General features: G+C 40.6%; 5 protein-coding genes and 1 non-coding gene across 11 annotated transcripts in view; 4 read left to right on the top strand and 2 right to left on the bottom strand.

Annotated features, from left to right (window-relative positions):
- Positions 1–139: 139 nt before the first annotated feature.
- Positions 140–2,037, top strand: LOC135162124 (phosducin-like protein). Its single transcript, XM_064120288.1, has 3 exons — positions 140–1,051; positions 1,234–1,648; positions 1,795–2,037. The coding sequence occupies exons 1-3, from the start codon at positions 854–856 to the stop codon at positions 2,022–2,024; spliced, it is 843 nt and encodes a 280-aa protein (XP_063976358.1). The 5' UTR covers positions 140–853; the 3' UTR covers positions 2,025–2,037.
- A 382-nt stretch (positions 2,038–2,419) lies between these two features.
- LOC135162116 (uncharacterized) lies at positions 2,420–3,991 on the bottom strand. The gene is made up of 3 exons (XM_064120273.1): positions 3,852–3,991; positions 3,082–3,487; positions 2,420–2,936 (listed from the first exon to the last, which is right to left on the bottom strand). The coding sequence occupies exons 1-3, from the start codon at positions 3,886–3,888 to the stop codon at positions 2,420–2,422; spliced, it is 960 nt and encodes a 319-aa protein (XP_063976343.1). The 5' UTR covers positions 3,889–3,991.
- A 132-nt stretch (positions 3,992–4,123) lies between these two features.
- On the top strand, positions 4,124–6,781 carry LOC135162102 (G patch domain-containing protein 2-like). 2 transcript variants are annotated; one of them, XM_064120246.1, is made up of 3 exons: positions 4,124–4,264; positions 4,515–4,691; positions 4,960–6,781. In XM_064120246.1, exons 2-3 carry the CDS (start codon positions 4,535–4,537, stop codon positions 6,120–6,122), a joined length of 1,320 nt encoding a protein of 439 aa, XP_063976316.1. In that variant the 5' UTR covers positions 4,124–4,264; positions 4,515–4,534; the 3' UTR covers positions 6,123–6,781. The 2 variants fall into 2 exon arrangements, with proteins under 2 accessions (XP_063976316.1, XP_063976315.1); XM_064120245.1 differs by having other exon boundaries at positions 4,515–4,697.
- Positions 6,782–7,355: 574 nt separating this feature from the next.
- Positions 7,356–8,042, bottom strand: LOC135162134 (mitochondrial import inner membrane translocase subunit Tim9). The gene is made up of 2 exons (XM_064120304.1): positions 7,832–8,042; positions 7,356–7,664 (listed from the first exon to the last, which is right to left on the bottom strand). Exons 1-2 carry the CDS (start codon positions 7,886–7,888, stop codon positions 7,437–7,439), a joined length of 285 nt encoding a protein of 94 aa, XP_063976374.1. The 5' UTR covers positions 7,889–8,042; the 3' UTR covers positions 7,356–7,436.
- The window catches only part of LOC135162073 (uncharacterized), a 41,992-nt gene continuing 25,547 nt past the window's right edge, over positions 8,016–24,460 (top strand). Inside the window, exons 1-3 of one of the 5 annotated variants that reach the window (XM_064120177.1) lie at positions 8,016–8,143; positions 8,631–9,272; positions 9,408–9,474. In XM_064120177.1, the coding sequence (XP_063976247.1) occupies positions 8,912–9,272; positions 9,408–9,474 (428 nt within the window). In that variant the 5' untranslated portion in view covers positions 8,016–8,143; positions 8,631–8,911. Of the gene's footprint in view, positions 8,144–8,378; positions 9,273–9,407; positions 9,475–23,105; positions 23,324–24,460 lie in introns of those variants that run through there. The other 4 variants (XM_064120178.1, XM_064120185.1, XM_064120180.1 and 1 more) reach the window with 4 other exon arrangements.
- Trnat-cgu (transfer RNA threonine (anticodon CGU)) lies at positions 14,402–14,473 on the top strand. The gene has a single exon. It is a non-coding gene; the product is annotated as a tRNA-Thr (tRNA).

The raw sequence follows: 24,460 nt of genomic DNA, 5'->3' as shown, positions 1-24,460 counted from the left end.
TCTTTATGATCATAAGTAGATTGGAAAAATATCGAGATATGATTCCGGTGGAACAAAACATATTTGATTATATTTTTCAATACTTTATTAAATTGTATGCTTTATTAAATAGTTTGTATAAATACCTAAAACCTTAAAGTGAACAGAGGTATTCCCATAGGGCTCCGGTGTCTTGCCTAATTCTGAAGATTCCACGAAGATATGAAACCAAGGCTTGTTATCGTTTCCTCGTACGAGTTTTATTGTTTTTTTCAGGTGAGTATTTCTAATGTGAGAACGTTTGCATTCATAGAAAGATTAGATTTAACTTTATGACAATTATGAACCTTTCCGATTGTTCGTACATAGGGATTCATTGTTGTACCATAAAATAATTTCCTCGGAACGGTTAGACTTAAGTGTTAGTAATATTTAAGTAACAAAACATTTTAAAAAATGTATAATCCCACCCAATTGTAGGTTATGAACTAATGGGAAATATTTACGCTCTTTATCAATCCTTCTAAAGTAATTTCATTGACTAATTTGAACTGATCGACGTTTGTAATGTATTCGAAAAAAACTCGGTCGGTTTATCGTGAGAATCTGCACTCACTGTCCCCTCGTGATAGCATCACGAACTATACTCCCACCTTGCTCCTCTCACTGTCAAATTCTGTACTCCACATATGTGTTATGTCAAAGTGTTTACAAGCAACACCGCCAACCATTTCCACTTTATACACTTTATTCAGTTAAATCAATTAGATTCATTACGCTCCATGTGACATAGAAAGCTACATGACACTCGTGAAACTGTGAATGTAACTGAATATCAACACGTGATTGTGTGAATATCGGTTATAATAGAGCGATGGCAACATTGGAGGACAAGATTTTGGGGGAGAAAAATGAGTATTATTGTAGTTCAAGTGAAGAAGAGGGTAATGAGTCTGGGGATTCTGATAAGGAGGAAGAGTCTGTTTGTACCAAGGAGGAACCCAGTCGGACTGTGGAATTGGATCAATGGGACGGTACCTCCAGCAATACTGGACCTAAGGGGGTTATTAGGGTATGTACTCCATTGTTACGAAATTTTTATTAAAACAATGAAAACCTGTTGTTCACTTATCCATTTTTTACGTCCACATTTTACCCTTTGTACATTGATGTTTAATGAATCTGTAATGAGAGGTATACAAATGATTCATCCAATCCAATTCGATAATTACTAGTCAGTATTTAATCCGACAGGATTGGCAAAGGTTCAAACAGCTTGAAGCTGAAAAACGTAAAGAGCAGGAGCGAGAGCGTGTGGAATTGATGAAAAAACTGACCCTCACCTGCAGAAGTAATTTAGACGACGATAAAGATAAACTCCAGGAGAATGACCCAGAGTTAGCTGAACTCTTAGAGGACGACTTCCTTCTGGAGTATCAACGACAGAGGATGAAAGAAATGCTAGCTCAAGCCACGAAGCTCCGATTCGGAGAACTAATAAATCTAGCGAATGGGGATGACTTTCTAAAAGCAATCGACGATGAGGATAAGGCAGTCACTGTTGTAGTTCACATCTATGAAAAAAAGGTCCCTGGGTGTGAGGCCATGAATGGATGCCTGATAACCTTAGCCGAGGAATACTCTTACGTCAAATTTTGTAAAATTCTTGGTAAGATTCATTGACAAAAGGATTTGTTTGTAAGATCGCTGACGTGCTAGAAGTGCTTCGTTCGTAAGAAATGGAGATATATTGAACGTCTCCAGTTTATTATTCAGGAGACAACTTAGATTGATAATTATAATTATCATTCACAGGTTCTGCAGCCGGCCTCAGTAAACACTTCAAAAAATCTGGAGTGCCAGCTCTCCTGATTTACAAGAATGGTCAAGTAATCGGCAACTTTGTCCGTGTGACTGAAAATCTGGGAACTGATTTCTATGCATCGGACGTTGAGGGCTTTCTCCTCGAACATGGAATAATAAACGATAAGAATAACGTTCCGAAAATCATTGCCAACTCCAACGACAAGGACGACAGTGATTAACTCGACAATACTCAAATATTTCGATCTCATGGGGTAACTCGATTCATTATTCACAACAAAATATCAAAAGAGAAATATAGCTTCCGTTGATTTTTCCATGACGTTGAGAACTTTCAACGAAAAAATTCCACGGAATTTTGGTAACAGTAAAGAGAGGGATTGGAAGTAACGGCATTGAAAATTTCAACCTACACAACTCAACCGATTTTATTTCTGCTGCAATGTTCTGAGTTCTCTTAAATAGTTGATTTTTTCTCACAGTAGTTGGACACAGATATTTTTGAGAAGATATTTTATCAAGGATAATAAATGGGGCCACCTCTCAAAGTAGTGAATATGTATCATCAATTTAATCCATTCACAGCACAATTCATATGAATACTTTACACACTCTCTCATAACATCTCCAACAAACGCTCCTCCTTTTTTATCGTCGCACAGAGGTCCAGGTATCTCTTCAGCACTTCGTCGTATTCAGTTCCCTGGAGGTCCTCATACTGCTTCTTCAACAGTTTTTTCTTCTTTATTTCCCCCTCGACCTGGGCGATTTTATCGTCCAATTCGTGGCTGATCGTCTTGAAGGCAGTGATCGTCGTCGGCGTCTCTTTGAACATCTTTATCGTGCACGAGATTTTAGTCAGCCTCGCCTGGATCTCTGCTATTTGCGACTGGAGCAGCTTAGTCTCTGCCTTCTTCATGTTTATCTCTTCTACATCATCGTATTTTAATTTCTTCCAGTCTTCCAACAACTCTGCCAACTTCACCACGTCCCTCTGGTACTCATTACATACTTCTTCTAGTTTTTCCTTCCAGTTACTTAAGAGGGACTCGTTCATTCGAGATAAGTCGAGTCTAGCTCGTGACTTGTTGGTGTCCATTGCCTCTCTGATATTCCCACCTAACTTCTCATATCTAGAGATAAATAAAAATATCAATTCAATTCTCATCCTCTCAATCATCTTCTCCACCTCTTTATTAAGAAATAAAAAATTAATTGAAATAAGGAAAAAGCATTTTCTGTAAAAAAACGATGGAATAAAACAAGGAAAGTACGAACTTTGTGATGAATTTCTGGCACTTGTCTCGAATTTTTCTTTCAACCTCAGCCTTCACTAGTTTCCTCTCATCAGCACTTAGTTCTGGCTTCGAGACATCGGTGATTCCCAACAACTGAGTCTGAATGCCATTCCCGAGATCCACCGGAACTTTGAGATACTTATCGACACTTTGCGCTTGGATAATTTGCCTCAACTTGCAGCAGGTCTCCGGGGAGAGCAGTCCCCCATCATTCGCCACTTCCTCGAGACACTCCTGGATTAATTGAACCCTTGCAACTTCAGTAATCGTCTCTTCACAGTCAGCAATATCATTAAGCAGCCTTTCAGAATCTCCGTATTTTGATGGTAGGGTGGTATCATGGGGCTGTGGACTCGAACTGCGAATGATCGATACCCCGGACAAACCTTAAAAAATACCTCGACACCATTAACTATATAATTTGTCTAATATACATGGGCAAGTAATGAAGGAATAGCTCTCGTAGACGAGATGTCAGGTGAGTACAGTTAACAAAATCATATGTTACAATTCCCTAAAACTCTCACAGCTTTAAGGCTTCTGCTTTTTCAAGTACCTCTACACCATTTCAAAATAACCCTTTAGCCCTAGCATCCTCTCGTCCCTAGTCTACATGATTAGGACATGACCTGTATACGAACCCTAACCCGAATTCCGAGATAACTATCCTATTCCCCCTCGATCTCTTCCTTATTTCACTTCCAAATGCATCGAATCCACAAAATGAATCGAAATTGCCAAAAAACATACCTGACAGCTGACTCGGCTGATCTCCCTTCTGGCTCATAATGAATTATCAACAAATAACAACTTATTGATAATCAACCGGTGCATTTCAAAACACCAAAAACAGTCGCGTCAATGCTCGCCCAGATGGCGCCCCTTGGTTCTCCGCCCCTCTATTCACGACAAACAAACTGCATCTGCAGTTCGCAGAGTCGACCATCCATGAAGAGAGAGTGTTGATTACCGTTTTATTTGCACCACTTCTCCAGCATCAACTAAACAAACAGCATCAATTGACACTAGTGATATTCCCGTTGTCGACAATGACACAACTCAGACAATGTGACAGGAGATAAACACTGAGATTCGCTGGATTGCTGAATGGTGAATGCCAACGTCAGTCTGTCCAGTGGAGCTGCGCTGAGATAAACATAAAGGTGTGTTAGATACGCGAGTGCCTGGAGAACGTCATTTTTTTCGCTCGCAATTGCCTGAATACGTTGTTGTTTCTCGATACCCAACAATCATCAACTTCAAAGTGTTTTACATTGCAACGACTATTCGAGAAATTTCTTATTCCCACGTGTCATGTGACACCAAATTGTATTAATTATGTCACCCGTAGCTTCCCCTCCACCGAATAAACACAGTTGCACTAATAATGAATTTGATAATGTTTTCTTGCAGGGTTATTGCGTAGAGTTCAAATGGAGCGTGTTTTGAAAGCTGTCCCAGTGGATCTGCGAGTTAAAATGGAGGCACTGGTGCACGATTTGTCATTGGCACTGGAGGAGAGCAGTAAATCGACGAATGTGAAACGAAGATGGGGGCTGAGGAGGCGTACCAGGTCCACGGGGAACATTCGTAAGTGTAAGGACTAGCAAAACATTGTTAACATTTTTTTGGACTTTTGATGCTTTTTGGATGGATGACGCGATTTGAATGACTGGGGGTCTGTTTTGTTATTCTCATTGTAGTATACTACAATAGATCCATCCTGTATTGAAAAATTAGCTGTCATGTTTACTATAAAGACGTATCGGTAAATTATATCTTTTAGTTGTAGCTTCGACTAATCTAGACATCTGACTTTGAAAGAAATAAGTAGAATGGCTCGTTGTTATTCTTTCAGCATCCCTGAATGCAAACAAACACTCGGAAGACAGTTCCTCCTCCATCTGTGACATTCGCATTCCGAAAACCTCTTCAGCCACAAAATACCAGTCTGACAGTGATGACACTGACAGGCGCGAGTCTTTCGCTCGTTTCTGGAACTTAAACACAATAAGCAATGTCGAGTCTGATTCTGTGAATGAGTACTTCGTTCCTAGGATAAACACAAAACGCAAGCGAAAATTTAAACGAATGGCTGTGGATTCCTCCAACCCCTCGACCTCTCAAGCAATCACCCAGAAAAAAAGATTGTTCAGAAACAACTGCGAGAACAGGTACAGTACAATTTGGTGTGGGAAGCGCAAGCGGTCTTGTCGAGAGCGTTCGATAGACTGTGAAATGCGGTCACCAAAGCCCACGAGGAACTCCAAATCGAAGAGCCACAGAGGAAAAATCCGAAGTGAGAATGCCATGGATTGTTCGAGAATATCAAGCTCGAGCATATCCTCCAGTGACTCAGAGGCGGGAATCAGGGCGAACGAAGGGGACGACGAGCAGTCGGATTGGATCGGCGAGTCCAGTTGGTGGGACGATGAGAGCACAACTGAGGAAAAGGTCGTGTCCTCGGACCCAGCCCTCCAGACACTGATTAACTATCGGCAGAGGGTTTTGAATGGCAGGGAAATTCGAGCTGGGAGACGTCACGTGGACAACAAGCCCGGATACTCTATCATCACGTCGGCGAATGAGAAGGTATCGAGGTTCCTCCAAGATCCTTCACAGAGTGAACTTAGGCTGCACGCGATGAGGCAGCCTGAGAGGGAGAAACTACGAAGACTTGCGAATTTGTACAGTCTCTCCTTGAAGGGGGACCTCAGTTGTCCTATACTCTATAAAACCAGACATACCACGCAGGCGATATGCGTTGATCAGGTATCCTTCAACAGATTCTCTGATTATAAGAGACTGAGGAAGACACCCCCGCAATCACCGAACCCTGAGGTGGTTGTGAATAATCCAGAGGTGCAAGTGTTCAATGGAAACTTCGCGGTTCCTCTTGGCAATCACTCGCAGAATAATACGGAGTCAATGAGCTTCGACTGGGGGGCGGAAAGTATGGAGACTGAGATCGGGAGTACTCCTACGTTTGATACCCAGTTTGGACACTCTAAGTCTAGTTGAAGGAATAACGCTGGTGGGGAAGTGGTGCGTGAATTTTAGTTGATATATTTTTTTTTTTGTTTTGAAGTATTTTTCGAGATGGTCTGTAGAAAATTCGCAATTTTGCAAGTATCTTTCGAAGAAAGGACAACGGAAAAAAATTACAAAAAAAAATTTTCGGGGATCTTTAAAGCTGACCAAATCGTCGTCTGACTTTTATGTCTAAGTCAAATAATTCTGAAAATTTTTCATCGTCACGTCAGCGAACTAAAACCCCTTCAAGATCATTGTCACTTCAACATCCAAAGGTACAAAGGTACTCACTGCAAACTTCCCTGTCATCGCTGGTAATTATTCACAGAACAACTTGGAATCCACGAGCTTTGAATGGAGAAGATAATATTGAAACTGACAACGGGAACACTCGAAAGTGTGATACCCAATATAGACATTCTAAGTTTATTGGAAAGGATGAGGTTGGTGGGGAATTTTGGTTGAAATATTGTTCGTCACTTTGAAATAATTTTCGAGATGACTTGTCGAACATTGGAAGCACACTTGTATGCCCAAGACATGTTAAACGGTAGTGTTGATAATTCTGGTAGTTTCGAGGGAAATGTCTTCTCCGAGCTAACAGAAAAAATTGGTTCTGTATAAAATTTCCAATCAAGTCCCTCTCACCACTTCGTATAGAATAATCCATCAATGTTCATAATCTTCCCATAATTCCATAAACAGAACTGGTTTCAAATCTTTTGTTTTCATTGTCAGAAAGCACTATTCTTAAACGAATAAGAGAGGCTGGGATAAAATGGACGTATTATTTATTGAGGAATATTACTGACTCCTTTTCAATTAATGTCTTGTCAACATCCGCTCTAGTTGACAGAGTTTATCGACAAGGAAGAGTCACATAAACATTTCTTTCAGTATCGAACCTACCAAGAGTCCTTCGATACAATTCACTCAGTCCAAAACCAACTTATGAATTTTGGAACTGAAAATCTTGCCTGAGTATAAAATTGACGACAAATATACCAAATACCAAAAATTAGTTCCTCAAAAAAAAGTTCAATTTTACCTCTCGACATGGCACGATTGATCGATTTAATCAAACGATATAAAAAGGCAAAGATTAAGTGTCCATTTTACGCCACCCTCTTCTGAATACGAGAGTAAATATACAATTGCTAGGGTAAAGGTAGTACAGGAAGAATTTCTTAACGATGTAAACGTAGATCGATCTAATGAGAATTATATAAAAATACAACGAAAACTTTATTCAATTATTTCAATAATCCTGAATTGCAAACAAATATCTAGTCATAATTATTGTTACATCTGTTCCATTTTCTTGGCATTGGCCATTGCATTCTCGTTCATGAGCATCTGGTACTCTTGGAATCGCTGGGAGACCCTTTGGTTCATCTTGAGGAACTTTTCCATGCAGTTCAAGGCACATTTCTCCTCTTTATCTCGAATGTCCCTTGTTGTGAAGTCAGATATGCAGTCGATGAAGCAAATCTCTGACAATTTGTTATATGACGTCAAGAAATCTTTGAACTAAATGGAAAAATAATTCTGTTATTCCTCCCTAATCTACACAATTTTTAAATTCTTTATGTGCCTCTCAAATTTTCCTGACTGAATGCAGGCAAAGGAGAACGTGGGGTGATTGTTAGACGGATACTTGGGGGAATTTTACGTAATTAATCAATGAAAAAACTTACGGATTTGATCTGCTCGGCCTCGACGTCGACAGGCACCCCAGGAACAGCTGTTGCCATTGTCAGAAAAACCCTAATTAATTCACAAGCAACCCAATAACCGTTCCTCAGTGGTAGCCTCGGTCTTTAATGATTGAGGTTAGGGTCTACAAGGCTCATACCTCCAAACGTACTCGCACCAACTGGACAGAACAATCGCACGCGCAGTTGAGCCCCGGTGTCCTCAAAACGATTGTCTCGAGGTTTCAAACGTAATCGAAATTGTGGACAAACTGCCCTTTGTCGTGAAAGACGTGGAGAAACCAGAGTTTAATGGTAATTTTCATCGATTTTTTCATACTCTTAACATCTGCAGGTGCAAGACGCATTATTAACGGTCAAAATCGAACAGATGTCCGGTGGGGTCCGTTATAAACAACAGACGACAGTTAGGGGCCCCACAAGTTTCGTGAACAATTGAATCAGTGAAGTGGAGTTTTCACTGTCAATTACAATTAACATAATGAGTTAGTGCTTCGACTTTCAGACTATCAGGGAAAAATGTAAATAGTTTCTCAAGAGTTCAACAGGTATTCTTGAATCGATCTTGACTATTAATCAGTTTTTAATGAATATCTTGGAACATCAGTGATGTAAGAACGCTTTTGTCTCTTTTGACTCGATTTACTGTATGAGAAAGGTTATTACAGAAATGTCGATATTCAGAAAATCGACAGGCTTATACAGAGATCAACTATCGAATAGAAAAATAATTATTTCCAAATTGCCCCCTTTTGTAAATATAACTGTGAATTTTCTCCAGGAAAGAACAGGAAAAAAAACAGAAAATGGAAATAATATTTAAAATCTCGCGGGCTTCATAAACGCGTTCAGCGCTCCCTACCAAAGCGTCCCAGTATGCGCAGCGATGCGAGAGATGTCGTTAGTTGTGCCTCAAACTCTCGAGCGTCGGTTGCTTTGTCTCAACGCAGCTCAGCATTTATTGCAATAAAAATGCAATAAAACGTTATAAATGTGCCTGATTGCCACGAAAATGGTCATCAACTGCACGGGAACATCCTCACATTCGAAAATCTCAAGATCATGCAGTCAAAAGTCCCGAAATCCCGACATACGGAAATCCGCCAAAAACGCGGGAAACCATCATCGCAACGCCAAAACACAACAGTGGACCTGGCACCGATAACTCCCCGAGTTTCTTTCCATAAAAATAAACTGCGAGACTCTCCGAGGGGACATTCACCTCTGAAAAAGAGTTACGAGCCATTTGATTTCACTGAGAATAATGATACTGCTGGATTTCTAGAAAATATTGGCGAGATTGACGACCCCCTGCAGTCGTTGAGGCGTGAAATCAATGAATGGAAACGACAAGAGATGATGAGTGATAAAGTCAAGAGAAAACTCCAAACATTGACGATTCCAGAGCCTCCCAAATTGTTCGGTAAGTCCTACTACTGTACCCTACTGTTCAGTTATTGTCCTACTTATATCGATCTCGAGTTTGGACGATTTTTTTTCATCTTTTGAAGACATTTTCAACTCGAAAAAAACATGTAAACAAATTACTTCTTTACAGATGCAGATGAATTTTCATCAACTTCACTACCCACGAATTGTGCTGTTGGTGAGAGAGAGCCAGTGGGGTAAGTCATACTTATTTAATATGCGTTAAGCTAATAACATCGATTACGGGATGCGAATTCAATATGGACATCCATTAAAAATGGTACCATTGGATATATCATAGTGACATTTAATTAATCGATGTCGACACTAGAATTAACTTTTGCAACAATCAGAAGGGGTCTGCAGAAATGTTTAGAACAAATTATCTAATTGCAATTTTTTATCCATTTATTCTTCATTTATCGCATTACCGATTAAGAAATGGGCCATTCAACACTGGCAACCACAACTTCCTTAATTATAAATCGCCTACGTGTTGCCTATTACTCGCAACTAAAACACTAGAACAACTTTCTGGCTAATTTAACGCCCAAGTCTCCCCCATTCTCGATCATTACATCTCTACACTTCATTCGAACTTAATAAGCCGCATAAACCGGCCTACACATGGTATAATGACAAAAATACTCAAATTACGAGGTATCTCACTGAAGTCTATAATTGCAAATGGCAATGTTAACCACGGTTCATGTTTCTTTCAAACCGGCTAGGCTTTAGCTGTCCACTAATGCACCCACCAACACTCAATTGAATAATCGTCAACGATAACCATTTCGTCATAAGGTGTGAGGGTTTCAGATCCAGGTGTAAGCCACAGAATGCAATTGTACTTTCGTTGCTTTCATGCCCATCAAACGCTGTCTTCCGGGCAATATAATAGTGGAATAATTTCGTTATATCTAAGCACTATCGGTCAATAAAATTTAAAGTTTTTTCAAAACTATCATTCGACGGATATTAAAAAAATAAAATGAGACGTGTGACGATTCCCTCGTCTACTGACCAATTTAGGGTTCAATTAACTATAAATATCACTTGCGCTCTATCTATCGTTTCGAGACTGAACGCTCCCACCACGTTCTGACTAATTTAACACCCCCAGCCGTCCGCCCGCCCCGTCCACTGATCCTCAAAACACCTCTACACCTCATTCACCCATTATAAACCTCATAGGCCGACATAACAATTCCCCCGATTATAATCTCTCCCATAATCATGACACAATGGTGAACTACCTCCCCTCACGAAACAATTCACGGTCACAAGATGTATAAGATTCGACGAAACGAATGAATTATCGTCGGAGTGACATAACTGTTTTCTCCTATTTGCACGTTTTACACTGAATAAACATAAGAAGGTTGTAGCCTTAGGGGGAGGAGAATGAGGAGGAGGAACAGCTTATCCGTGAAAGGTCTGGTATGGCTACGACGTCATCTCTTCAGGAATTTTCGAAAGTCACTCGAGACGCCCGAAAACCAACCGGTTTCGTGTGTACGAGGAAAAAAAGAATAACAACCTCGTGACCCGCATTTTTTTTTCTCAATCCTCCAACTGTAAATTCTCGAGTCCAAACGGTGATGCGTAACCAAAACCTTATGGATTATTCAGATGAATTTTTTTGACGTGAGAATGATGGATTGGATGCTGAGGTGTTTCCTGAATATTTTATGAGGTATTTACTCGTGATTCGAGCTCTCAATAGTGTAATCAGATAACTACACTGGTATTGTCTTTGGATGAAGGGTAACCGTAGGGCCCTCAGCTCCCAAATAGTCCAGAGGCGAAGGGACAACAAAAGCTCTGTGTCATCTCCTTGAATGATCTCCCAAACAATTTAACTGGGGCAGTATCATTCGATTATCAGCGATTAGATTTCTTCAATTATCTTGAACAATGGTTCACCCCCAGGTTGGAAGAACGAGGTAATAGACATTGAAATGACAGTCACGATTGAAAAATGGTAATGAGCCAGTGCTCTAGGTTAGTGAGAATAAAAAACGATTGCTAATAGCCCTCGGTCCGTTCTCCAAATAAAACAGTCAAACGAATTCTCGTCACGTAGACGTAGTAAAAATATTTTTGGCTATGTCAGGAGCGGCACCAATGTGTTTTACCTCTTTAGGGGAGGCACCCTACACTCATGTTATATTTACAAAAATAATTCATTCCTCTGGTGAATTTATTTTCAAATTCTCGAGACGAGTCTCCCTCGTAAATTCATCATCGTCGCTTTGGAGTTTCCCTTTTTGTCCCTCCTATTCGTCGATAACGACCTGGTCGTGTGGCTCGGCTATTCATCCAGCATCATCTCGGGGTATCCGCAGCGTGATAATAATGTAGGTTAGGTTCCCAGCGGTAACACGAGGCAAAAATCAACATTCCAGGCTGTCCGTGTGCGAGAGAACACCGCGCGCGGCTATCGCTGTGTGGGTTTTTTTTATTCCTTTTTGCGAAAAAAAAAAAATCGCGGCGTCTTGAGAACCGGTTTTCTGCAGAGTCGTAAAATGGCGTAGACAGTGACCGAAGATTTTTCATGTCTCATTGGGTGGATTTTTAAAAGATTTAACCGGGCACTGAGCGAACGATTCATTCATCGATAACGAGGTTTATTAGGAATATCTGGATTTAGGTACTTTTTTGGCATAAAATGGTTTTATACATTCGTATGCGATTATCGGAGTTTTAGGTGACTCTCATGTGACCACACCTTTGAGAATATTTTACAATGAAATTATTGGTTTCATGGGTAACATTAATCGCAATCTTCAGCGAATTAAGCTCTCCATGTTTTGATAATTTAACAAACTGACAATTTTTCAATTCATTTATCTTCATTATTGAAGTCTTCCCCTCAACTTCAGTCTGAAGCTTTCGAAAGCCCATGAGCAGAAAAAAAATAATCATTTTTTAAAAAACCTGTGTCACTGAATCCATCTCAATCAAAAATTTATTCGATGTCTGTCGATGATCCGAGGAATCATCAATTTTCATGGTATTACATTCTAAACTGACACCATCCTCCCTTCACAACAAGCCCTCACTCAAAATCAAGGGGTGTATTGAGTTTTCAATCGATATAATCATCACCCCGGTTTTATATTCCTTTTATTTCTTTTTGTGAAACTGGGCCAACCGATCGCAACGGACTTTCTCCCCTTTTTCCGCTCCAGTGTCTTTTCGCTGCTCCCCTCGATTCTTTTTTCTCATTTTTTTTAACGCAATGTTGTTTCTGTGACGTTGTCGGGAGATTCTAGACCCTCTGAGAATAAACCCCCGGTCTGGTGCAACTGCGTTGACGTTGCGTGTAGGGAATACATTCTCCATGGGCTTCAGTTATTTAAATTCCGCTATTTGCACATACCTTATGATTTGCGGAACTATGTTAAAGTATAAATATAGGGAACAGATGTGAACAACAATTAAAAAGCCCTAAATATTACCATTTAAAATTGATACGACGTCACCAGTAATCAACTTCTGAACCTAATTTCTTCCATCATGACGTCACAGGATCACATTCAAAGTTCTCCACTGCAGGGCATAGATCGGATTTTATCCAATTGATGGAACCTAACTCCAGCATAACATCATCATCAATGAGCTCGACCACTAGTCACCGAGGAATTTTCCAAACGTCTCATCCAGCTCATGAACTTGAACAATAAATTGAAAGGAGAAAATAATGCGGGTTCCTCCATTGTGTTCGTTTGTCTCCTTTATCCACTCGTATAAAGAAGACTTGGCTGTACCTATGTAGTATATGAAAATTCTTGGGATGAAAGCACGGCATAGTTGGGAGAGTCGGCAACGTCGCGAACGTCTGGTAGGTTCAAGGGTACGAGAGCGGAGGTCGGTCCCACGGCGAGAGGAGAGGAACCGAAAGAAAGAAAACGGTCGGTGCGGAACCGGCGGAGGTGAGGGGGGGGGGAGGGGGCATGATGGGAAAGCCAGGGGGGGCCGAGGGGTGAGGTGAGTGGAAAGAAAGAGGTCGATGGGGAGTTGTATGGGCGCAAGTCCGTGTACCGAGGCTCAACCGGTAGGAAATATCCGGAGTACAAGTTCGAGTTACTGTTCTCCCACGAGAAATAGGGGCATGAGTCCTTGAATTGAAGGACAATTTTTCGGATAAATCCAGTGAATTGATGGGGAGACGAGGGAATTTTTTTTTCCATTGAATCGTGAATGTTGCGAATCAGACATTGTTAACAATCGCCATTTTCATTGCGTATTCAGGGGTATCAGCAGCTGCTTAAACTCAACAATGGTATTAGCGCCTCGATTTTTTTTAAGGAAGTAGAAGGGGAAGTCGTTTGAATGGGATAGGGATCCCTCTAGTCAGCTTCTTTAAGGTCCGGACATCTGTCCTTTCTCCTTTCTTTTAATTTTTTTTTTGGAAGTCTTTCTTCATCCATTTCCTCGATATGATGAAGGACGTGGGGGGAAGGTATTGTGGCACGTGCCTACGCGAACCGGGAAGTGACGACTGACATCTGCCTTACGTCACTGGGACGGGATTTATGGGACAATTGAAGTATTTTCGGGTTCGTCGAATGGGGAAATTCGGGTGATGTCTGGGGGCATTTGGAGATGGATAACAGGCGGGGTATGGGAGAAAATAGGATTGTTTGTTTGGGGTGGAGGCGAGGACTGGGGGTATTTTTTATTGAGATTAGAATTTTGTATTCATTCGCTGAATAATTCAATAATCTTGTTGGTGCACATCCTTCAAACTTATCGGTGCCATTAATTCGCGATAGAAACATGAAAGCCTCTATTCATTCCGATGGTGCCGAGTCTTAAGGAGATCTGAACATGATTTACAGTTCTGTTCAGATTTCACTACAGATTAAACCGTTTTCAATCATCAAATTGATCAAATGTTGAGGAGGAAGACATGATATCCTTTCTCGTGCTCTTCCTCCTCAGTTTACATGCACTCGGCGATCTTCTGGCCGATGGCTTCATGATCTATTTATTATTTACCAAACTCATCTACCAATATTACGTTTCATTAGATTCACCGTAAATTTTAATTATCCTTCATTATCGGCAGAGCAACCGCTGGATAAAATGAACAAAATCGTCCTGTATGCCGTCTGAGCCTCTTTAGCTCAGTGGTAGAGCACTGGTCTCGTAAACCAGGGGTCGTGAGTTCAAACCTCACAGGAGGCATTATTTTTTTTTTCAACTCTCAATGGAATTCGAATCTCATAGTAATCCACCTTTCATGAGTACTCCAATCTGTGGTTTCTTTTGGTAGAAAAACTCGCGAACCAAAAGATTCGGAAATTATCTATCAATTTCATAAGCACGAATCAACAATTCATTTCAACGGGAATTCAATGCTCCCTAAAGCCCATGAAAAAATTCTACAAAAATTACAAAGTTAGGGAACATGATTTGAAAAGAAAATTTAGAGTGTCGCCATTTGCGATTCAGTCGGCGTTCATTGGCGTATTCCGTGAATGCACTTCACGTAGAAAAGAACCGAGTAGAAAGAAGAAAACCGTCTCTCATGCTCCCTCGGTATTCCAAGTAAGATCCGCGTACAGTTTCTGTAAAATATTTTTCCGCGAATAAAATAAGTTCAAAAAATAGGGTCCCATAAAAACCGACAAACAAAGGATTTCTCCCTTCCTCTTTCTGTCCTTTGTCGCCGAACAATTCGTGAAAAAAAAAAAGTCATGTAAAAATATGAAAAGGGGTCGAGTGACTAATAAACGTCACCATAAACGTCACACTCGATAGTTTGATTTAACCTCAAAACCACGGTATCTGAACGGTGGAATATGTCCCCGGGTAATTGGCAAAAGAGTCTGGCATCAATTGCTGAGGAAGACTGTACCCCCCTTTTTCTTGCAGACCGGTTTATGGGTCTGTACCAGAAGCGTCAAGGGGGGGAAACAAGTATTATACATATACCGTCTGTGTCACGGTTCCACCGGGCGAGATAGGCCTTGCGGCACGTAGAGCACGTAGCCGAGGTGATGGTCTACAGCCCGATGAACGCGACAAAAATATTTACGTTTAGAAAACGGTATACTATAGGCCTGTATTATCCAAGGTGTATCAAGAGAGAATAAAAAAAACACTCTGACTACTCGAATGATAAATTAAATCTTCAAGGCGGAGAAGGAACAGTGAACTGAGCGTCGTCGTTTCTGTAATTTGAGGCGTCAATTGAATTCATTAAAATTTACTGATAAAAATTAAATGCTTTGAAATCTTCAATGGACAACTCGGGGTGTAATTCAATGTCAGGTCTGTAGAGGAACATCCTTGAACTTCAGAATTTCAGGAGATGTAGGTTCATCAAGTCCACTTAGTCTAATTTAACCCTAAATTGGTGACGACGAGATGAAAATGCCGCGAAGTATTTTTTCTCTGTTCACCAAAACGTTTGAGTCTCTCAATCGAAATATTAAAACATTCTAATATGAAAAAATCTAATCAATACCAGAATGTTAGTAAAAAAATGTTTTCCAAATGTTGAAAACTTTTTTCTTCCCTTAAACGAAGAATTTATGAATGGATAACAACGGATTATACGCTTTCACGTAATCTCTCCAAAATACATCTCCGAATTCCGGAATTACCGTGCCACAGGGCCATTAATTCCACTTGATCCAATTAACAAAACCGAAGCTAAATGAATATTTCGTGGAACACGTTTAACGAATTGAATCTCCGGGGATGAAGAATATTGAAGCAAGCGCCGGTCTCCACTTCAGTCTGATTCATGAAGGTCTTGCGCAGAAAAGAACTGATTCGAAATTTATCAGTGGACACAACTGTCTTAGACACTGATATGATCCTCAAAAAAAAAATACCCGTCAATTTGAGAGGCACGAAAAACGCCTTGAAAATTAGTTGATCGAATGGAATCTCCAGGTTGACGAAGGACTATCTAACTAGGAGTAGGACTCCTAGTCTCTCGAATATCAGTTGGTTCTATCATTCCAAGATTTCGTTCTGAGGTCGAATTAACGACATAACTCGGGGAATACGTTCCTAATGCTCTCTAATAATTAGAAAATCTAAGTATTGAGACAACCATCTGACCATCTGAGTCTCCCTAATTCAGGTTTTTATTCCAATCAGTCGAGGAGGTTCCTCATACCCAATTCATTCATCGATACTTGACGTGTTCCGGAAATCTCCTGGTGTGTGGGGCTTATCCCCTAGAAATTAGAGAGACAAAGCCCCATTAATTCCACTTACTCCATAAAAAATCGAAATTTGACGGCATCTCACGTTCACCGAGGTTATCCTCCACCGAAAAACCTATGCCCTCCCCCTATTTTACTGTATTCCCATCGCATTCTCACTGTCTCCCATCGTCTCTGGTATTCCACTGGGCTACACCACGTCCACCCCTTTGGAACTAAAACCCACTAGAAAGAGGAGGGAAGACAGGGTGGTACAATACGTGATGTGCATAAGGGCACTGCTACACTCTCCACCATTCTCCTTATATCCAATGGCGGAAGACCCTCCACGAATCACAAAATATTCCGCAATTACGGGTCCCGGTTTGTACGCGCGCCGATTTCAAAATGTATCCCACACGAAACGTGGCATTTTTCCGTTCCCCCTTCTCCAATTTCTGCCCTGATAACATGGGATATATTTTCCGGTTTGAGTGCTATTGGAAAATTATCAATGTAAATATATTCCATCCTCTTCTTTTATAACCTACCAAGTAATGACAATAAGTCATCTGCGAGAGGAGAACCGATTGTAATTATTGGGAGAATTGGGGGTTGTTCTTGTGGACAGCCGAGGGGAGTTGCATTTAGGGTGGTTAGTGATGTCTTAAGACCTTCTCCAGCGTCTGAAAAATATTTTCAAAATTTGTGCAAACATATGTCCTCCATATTTGCCCTCAGAACCTACAGATAACCTTCATGGGACCTTCACACAACCTTTATGATATCATAAACCTCAAATTTAAGTATCTGATCATCAAGAAAAGACCATGAAAGAAAATTTTGACGCTCACATGTTGATTTAATCATTGCACTATCCGCAGGTACCGCACGGAAAATTTATACGCGTGACCTCATGACGTCATACGCCCAATGTCTCCGGTTCCCCTATAACTAGTTACGTATTCGTTATTTTTTAGTCAAGATAAAAACTCACGTATCCAATATTTTCCATTCTATTTTAATTTTCGACAATGACGAAATAACACGCGATACACCAATCAAGTGACACTGCCTAGGGGTTGGAATGTACCACCGTGGTTCTGCATTTCTTGCGTTCAACAATCGCCTCGATAGGCCAGGCGTTCCATCGACGATAATGCTGGGGCACCCGGGTAAATTATCAGTATCGACACGCGAGCTTTACGTGACGCTTTTTTTTTTTCGCTAAACGAGAATGGCTCGATCGATAACGACTTACTTCCCCGGTGAGCGTGTCTCGAGTACGTGATACACACTCTCTCACTATCCAACGTCTCTGTCCACCCTTTGTCTTCCTTTACCCTGGCTTTTTTTTTCTGCTGTTTATTCATAATGCAATAGGTAAGCGACACGACCGACGTATATCGACAAAGTTGATGGTTTTTGTCCTAGAGCAGTAGTTATTGTGAAATATTAATCAGCATTGTTTTGATTACATAGAGAGAGAGAAAGACAATGTGGGGGACATGTCACTAGTTGTCACTAAAGTAAAGATGTAGAGGAATTTATTATGTGGAATTTTGACATAATTAAATAGAAGTTCGTTAATTGTGCTAATCAGCAACACTTCCAAATTTCTGGGTTAAGCTGCGGTATTAATCGAGTAAACTTTTTGAAAATTTTGATTAACGAACAGTTGCAGTAGTTACAAGTAGTTGATGATTGAAAATCGAAAATTTATTGGGAAATGAAGGTGAACATATTTCTGAATTTACAATTAATTGATAAATCTAATGAGCCTCCGTGAAATTTCATAAATTGCAATTTTAGTTCAACATATTTTGAAAAATTACTGAATCAATCAGTAATGAATAAGAAGAAAAAAACGCTCATATGTAAAAAAGAAAAGAAAATCCCGGCAGACTGGCATTTTTTTCAATTACATGACCAACGTGTTCAATCGAGGACATGACGGAGGAATCAGAGTGAAGAAGCCGTTCGCGAATATGATGAAGAAGATGACCTTGACGATTCAAGCGCATCGGTTAGCAAGCCTCAAGGATTCAACGATTCTCCCGTTCTCCCACCCCTCTCCCCTCATCCTGCCAATCGTGACATTTGTTCCAACCTCCACTTAAGACAAAGGGGAGGACATCTTGCGTCCAGCCGGAAACAGCTGTGATTTGGTGGGCCGATAGCAATCGTATTCTTCGACTCCAGCGTATATCGATCTGAGTGCCAGCTGCCTTGGTCGAGGCTCGTGCGCTCATTTTCTTCGACAGCTGTTTTTCCATGGAAATACACATTATGGATTCGAACTGTTTTCGGTGATATGCGCAGAAACAAGGGATGAATAGAGGGGGGCCGCAAATTTTCAGGTGTCTTTGATACCAGGAACGTTATTTGAAACATCGCAGATGGCTTCGATCCGTTAATATCTCGCAATCAAACCGTTTTGTTTGAAAATTACGAATATTTATTTGTCTGAAGCATTTATTGTCGGTTCTAAAAGTCAATGAAGAACATTGGGCCCGCATTTTCCTATTTTAATCACTAAGGAATAATTCATGAGTGTTAATGTTGTCCAGATAAAAATTTTCTGCAAGCGTCTGCTATCAAGCTTTTCCCGCAGAAAAAAAATTCATTAAAAACAAATGCTATTCATTGATTTCTCTCATTTTATCCGCAAAACAACCACTGATTGTCTGCCCTCTGTAGCGACTAATTGATCAGTCTTTATTTACTCACAAAGTGGAGCATTAGAGATAATTGAAAAACGCGATGGCGTGAAGTCTCTCTACCTCGGGTGACTCGTGATGATGAATGCCGCGGGGGCAGCCCACCCAAGGACGATCACTGGGCGATTGTATATCTAGACTGCAGTTCAGTTATGGAGTCAACGACCTCAGGTCACTTTCGCTCATCTAATTGTCCTCTCTGTGCGCCCGAAGGGATAAGAATAACCATGACGGGGATATTATTATTTTTTTTTTCATGAAAAGAAGTGAATAATGAATAATGAAAAATAACGAGGCGAAGAGGGGTGGAGTGGGTTGAATAAAACCAGAGGAAACGAGTAAAATATAACGAGCGAATGCAACTCCCATTAACTTTAATGAAATTACCGTAAATTTCGTAACAAAGGGAAGAAGGCCTTGGTAACCCACATTTACGATAGACCGTTTTATAACGCATTTTGAGGAGACTGAGTGAGACAGCTAGATGCATCTGTTATGGGTAGGCACCTGAGCTGGATTCACCTGTCTGTGTGCCGTCAGGTGTTGCACGAAAAATACAGGCTCGTCGCATAACGGATGATCCCTGTTGAGTGGTTGGAACAAAGAAAAGTGAAATTACGAGGTAGTCAGACATGGGCCCTGTGCAGTGGAAATTTTTACAGGTTTTTTTTTTTGTGGCTCATCATCTGCCCTTGGTTTTAGTTGGGGTCAGGTTGAATTGCACCTGTCGAGAATTGTACTTTTTATTGTTTAGAAATCTAGACAGTTTGAGTGCTAAAGTTTTTATCCTTTCAAATGAATGGTAAATTATGAGGGAAAATTCATGGCTGACGGATTTATTTTGCACATTCGTTAACTCTGGTAGATGGGAAATTAAAATTTTAGCGACACTTTTGAGGGGGGGGGGAGGAGGGTTTTTGAGGCGATTTGGGGAACAAAAAGGGTTAAATCTCGCATAGACGGAAAATAGATGGAATGAAGATAAAATATTGTGAGATGGGGACGGAAAATAACATCATTTTATTGTGCAAGTTTTTTAATCTCAAGTTTCACTCTTAAGGATTTCTAAATAGTTGGGACATTTTTTTCAGTGAAAGTTCTCTGCCGAGTTTATGAAATAGACCAGGAGTATCTGTTAATCGCGTTAATTTCGCAGCAATTGTCAGAGAAACGTTTTTTGAACCGGTGAAATTTCCACAATTGCTTTTATGATAGTCGTATACTTCCACCTCGACGATTTTTTGCGACGTTAAAAAATATAAATTTTCCGGACAACTGGACAATTGCAATCAAATTAAAAGCGTCCGGATTGCAACGACGGATGTATTGAATGATTTGAATCCGCGCCTTCTTGACGTCTCATGTTGGTCCTGCCACGTGACTATTTAAATCGAATTTGCCAGGTTACATGGAGCACAAGTGCGCTGTTGGTGTAAGATCATTTGAAGTTTTCCGAACACGACTCAGGTGTGAAATTAAATAGAATTGAAAATTTTAGTGACGGCTTTACGTCCTCGCTGGAACCGTCGCTAAAAGCAAATGTGAAAAATTGACAGAGGAAAAAAAAATCAACGTCGAAAAAAGCACACCCAGGAACACTCGGTAAACTCGCGTGTGTATTCTGGTGATACGACATGCTCCTTTTACCATCCAACAAATACAAATTCTCAGGTTTATACACTCTCAGTCATGCAAATACACTCCAAGGATTCGTCTGGGACACGCGAGATTGCGTTTGAACACGCGTTTCGTCACACCCCGTGGCGGGAAAGAGGTTTTTTGCGAGCGGCGATTTTTCTTTTTCATTCGATAAAGACGAGAGAAGTTGGGGATCGTCACGCTATCAGGCCATTAAAGCCCCGGTGCAATATACCCCTCTAGTACAACCGTTTTTCTGAAGACAGAAAGCCAAAAAAAAATCTTATGAGACAAAGACCTGAAGGGAAAAGGCAAAAAATATCGCCTGAAGAGTCCTTCTGCGAAAACTTAACTGATAGGAACATGAAAAGTTTCTATTTGGAAAAACACATTGTAGCAGACGGAGTGTCAACAATTATGTTTACAGCGAATAAAATTTTCAAATTGTTTGATATCGAAAATTTATTGCTAGCGCTTGCTCATTGATTTTCAATCCTGGTTAGTCAATGAGTCGCGTGAAGTTAGTGGCTAAGAAAACACGCGTTCTTTGGAAAATTTTCACTCACAAATTATTCTCCGTGAATTTTTTTATGTTAATGAGCCGTGAAAGGAGGTCTTTCTAATCGGATTTTCTCGTTAATTTCGATACCTTCCAGTTTTCTCTCTCATGAACGCTGTAAATTTAATTCTCGTTTATTTTTCCGTTTATGGAACGCCGAGGGGTGTCCTACAGTGTTTTAAAAACTCTGACAAAATTATTCAATTTTCCAGATTATTTTACAAAGTCCATTCACAACATTCCCCCTTTTTTCAAATCCCGGGTCTTGATCAAGTCACTCACAAACATGCATCAGTGATATCATCAACTAATAATGACTAAAATGACGTCAGATCCCCAGCCATTAAAAAATGATCACTCGTTTTTGAATTCCCGTTCATTATCCACGTCACGTAAACAATTCTTAAAAAATTCTAGATCGGCACGAGTTTACCCTGAACAAACCGTTGCATAAATTTCCCTCAATGAAATCCCACAATTTCCAAAAGAATTCCGCAACTAATTGAACTTAAACCTCACGATCATCGACATAAGACCCCCATCAATATTTCAAAAAGCCTCAACCACCCAAATTTTCCAAACTACATCCAACCCACAAGACAAAATATCCTTCAAAAACTCCAAAACATCCCTTCAACTGTTACCCCCAGCATCGCAGCCCCCCCAACCATGAAGACTCGAGCCTCGGAGAGCCATCTAGAATCGCCCAGAATCACCCAGACCACCGCACATCTAGCGCCGTCGGGGGGTATGGGGCTCACGAAACTTGATGGTTTGCACGTTTGAAAAGCTGCATAAACCGGTCTCGCGCAGAAGCGAAACGGAAGCGCGCGGGCCACAGGCCGCGGGGGGACACATGGGGGTCTCGAATAGCAGGCCGCAGCCGTTGCTGTGCACGCCATCCCGTTCACACAGATACACTAATACTTATTCACCATCGGTTTCATGACGACGACCTGACCTCTGTGTGCGTGGTCATAATCTCCTCTACCCCACCCGCCCGGTTTCCGTGCAGGTCCCACCAATTCTGCTTGCGCAGCCTCATCTCCCCCCTGACCCTCTTCCCCCTCTCGCAGCTCTGCCACCGCCCCTCCACCCTTCACCTCCCTTCCTCCACCCCCCTCCTCGCCGCCCCCTTATCTTAATCATACGACGTAGTCGCTCCGGCAAGGCTGCAGCGTGACGTCACGCGCGTTTGTACGAGAAAAGGGCGTGCAATGGCCGCGGCATGCAAGCAGTTTCTCACACACATGTACCGACACAAATCCCTGAGAATTGCAGGAGCGGTGCAATGGCGGAAAGTGGCGAGGGGGGGCTGGAGGAGGGGAGGAGGGCGGTATTTCAAGGAGCATTTAGATTTTCTCTTCTCGGTATAGCTCTGTGTATTTTTCCCGTGTTTACAAACACAATCGCCATGTTTCTTGGAATGTTACAATGAGTTATTAAATATTAAAATATTCAATGGAATGATTTTACTCATTGATGGGAGAATTAATAGTCGAACTGGACTGGTACTGGGTGTCTGAAATGGAACGAATAATCACAATCTATATGTATATGTTTTTTTTTTATTCATTCTCGGTGAGAATGGGGGTCGACCACGTGACTCTGTTCGATTTCCCAGTCACGTACTCGTTGGGTGACTACAAACTGGTGATGACGTCATCGTCATCGCGACACGCACATTTTAACATACGTATTATTGTGATTGTCGGGGTGGGTGATGGTAACCATGGTCCGGGTGGGGCTTTTCAGTCATTCATGGTAAGGTTCAGGTAGATTGTTTTTTTTTTTTGCGAAATTCAGATGGGTTTTATGGGTGATTGTGTAGAGGTGTAATTGTGGACGGATATTTTTGTCTGACAACGTGGGCTTATACGCACATGTTGAGGCACTCTTGTGCGATAATGCTGTTGGCAGAGTTGGCGAGATTAGCGCGATGGTGGGTGAGATTATGGTGCGGGTTGATTCGATTATTTAAATGGCAGTTTTTTTTTAGAGCTGAATTATCGCGGGTGTGACGTTCTAATGCGTTGATAGCACCTCTGCGAGGAGATGTTTTCAATGAGATATTCGAGATTTTATTGAGTTTGGGAAATTTAATTCCCAATTGCGAAGTAGAAAATTATGATGTAGTTTCGTTCACATATTGATGAGGTAGTAGAAGGGCATTTGTGGGTGTGTAGAATGCACAAAATTACATTTTATAATGATATGTGCAGGCTCCATTAACATTGATCACGACATTAAATTATTATTTACGAAGAGAATTCAGAAATGATTGAGCTCATGATGTAATTCCATGAACAAATTAATGAAGTTATAAACATCTGGTTGCATGAGCTCTTGTTGGATTCTCTTTTTGCACAACATTTTAATCCATCGATTGCAGTCTTAAACCGCAGCAAGGATAATTAAATATTTTTAATTATCCTTACTGGGGTTTATTCAATGAAAATCATACGCAGACGATTGCAGTGGTGACGTAATTTTGTGTACATATTGATGAAATTATGAGGATTTATTTGAATGGATGATTGTACAGGTGAAAACTAAATAATGTTATAGAATGCTTCGGAATTACAGACCATTCACTGGCGTTGAAAATTGATGAGCTATTACATAATTTTATTTGCCGACGTAGTTACATCCTCTATGAATAGTTTTTTTAATAAAAAAGACGCGTTAAAAAATTGAGTAATTTTTCCCCGCTTAGTAGAATATAATCGATAGCTCTTCACATAAAAACCAACATTAGCCGTTGAAGAGAGCAATTAAAATAATAACAATATCAATGCTGCAATGAATTCTTGTGTTTCTTTATTGGGCGTTTTTTTTTTATTTTATCTAATTTTGATTAGATATCAATGAAAGTATGGAAATTGGAAGGTCGACATGTGAAGCCCCAAAAACGGTTATGATGGATAAATTTTTATCCATTGAGGTTCGACTTCGTACGGAAAAATATATAATAATGTCATAATGCACAAGGTCTTTTTAGAGGCTAAACAAATTGACAGAATAGAATATTTCAGTGGTAATGGGAAAGGTAAACACTTTATAGTGGAGTTACTACAATAATTGTATCGTGATT

The sequence above is a fragment of the Diachasmimorpha longicaudata genome, chromosome 5, assembly GCF_034640455.1.
Source record: "Diachasmimorpha longicaudata isolate KC_UGA_2023 chromosome 5, iyDiaLong2, whole genome shotgun sequence".
In the NCBI taxonomy this organism is placed as follows: Eukaryota; Metazoa; Arthropoda; class Insecta; order Hymenoptera; family Braconidae; genus Diachasmimorpha; species Diachasmimorpha longicaudata.
This window is presented reverse-complemented; position numbering and strand designations above follow the sequence as displayed.

Coding starts and splice junctions, on each gene's coding strand:
- LOC135162116 (XM_064120273.1), bottom strand. CDS start 3,888: ATGAGCCAGAAGGGAGATCAGCCGAGTCAGCTGTCAG. Junction 3,488..3,851: donor TCAGCCGAGTCAGCTGTCAG/GTATGTTTTTTG, acceptor GTATTTTTTAAG/GTTTGTCCGGGGTATCGATC. Junction 2,937..3,081: donor TGCCAGAAATTCATCACAAA/GTTCGTACTTTC, acceptor ATTTATCTCTAG/ATATGAGAAGTTAGGTGGGA.
- LOC135162102 (XM_064120245.1), top strand. CDS start 4,535: ATGGAGCGTGTTTTGAAAGCTGTCCCAGTGGATCTGCGAGTTAAAATG. Junction 4,698..4,959: donor CACGGGGAACATTCGTAAGT/GTAAGGACTAGC, acceptor TTATTCTTTCAG/CATCCCTGAATGCAAACAAA.
- LOC135162124 (XM_064120288.1), top strand. CDS start 854: ATGGCAACATTGGAGGACAAGATTTTGGGGGAGAAAAATGAGTATTAT. Junction 1,052..1,233: donor GACCTAAGGGGGTTATTAGG/GTATGTACTCCA, acceptor TTAATCCGACAG/GATTGGCAAAGGTTCAAACA. Junction 1,649..1,794: donor CAAATTTTGTAAAATTCTTG/GTAAGATTCATT, acceptor TATCATTCACAG/GTTCTGCAGCCGGCCTCAGT.
- LOC135162134 (XM_064120304.1), bottom strand. CDS start 7,888: ATGGCAACAGCTGTTCCTGGGGTGCCTGTCGACGTCGAGGCCGAGCAG. Junction 7,665..7,831: donor AGGCCGAGCAGATCAAATCC/GTAAGTTTTTTC, acceptor TTTTCCATTTAG/TTCAAAGATTTCTTGACGTC.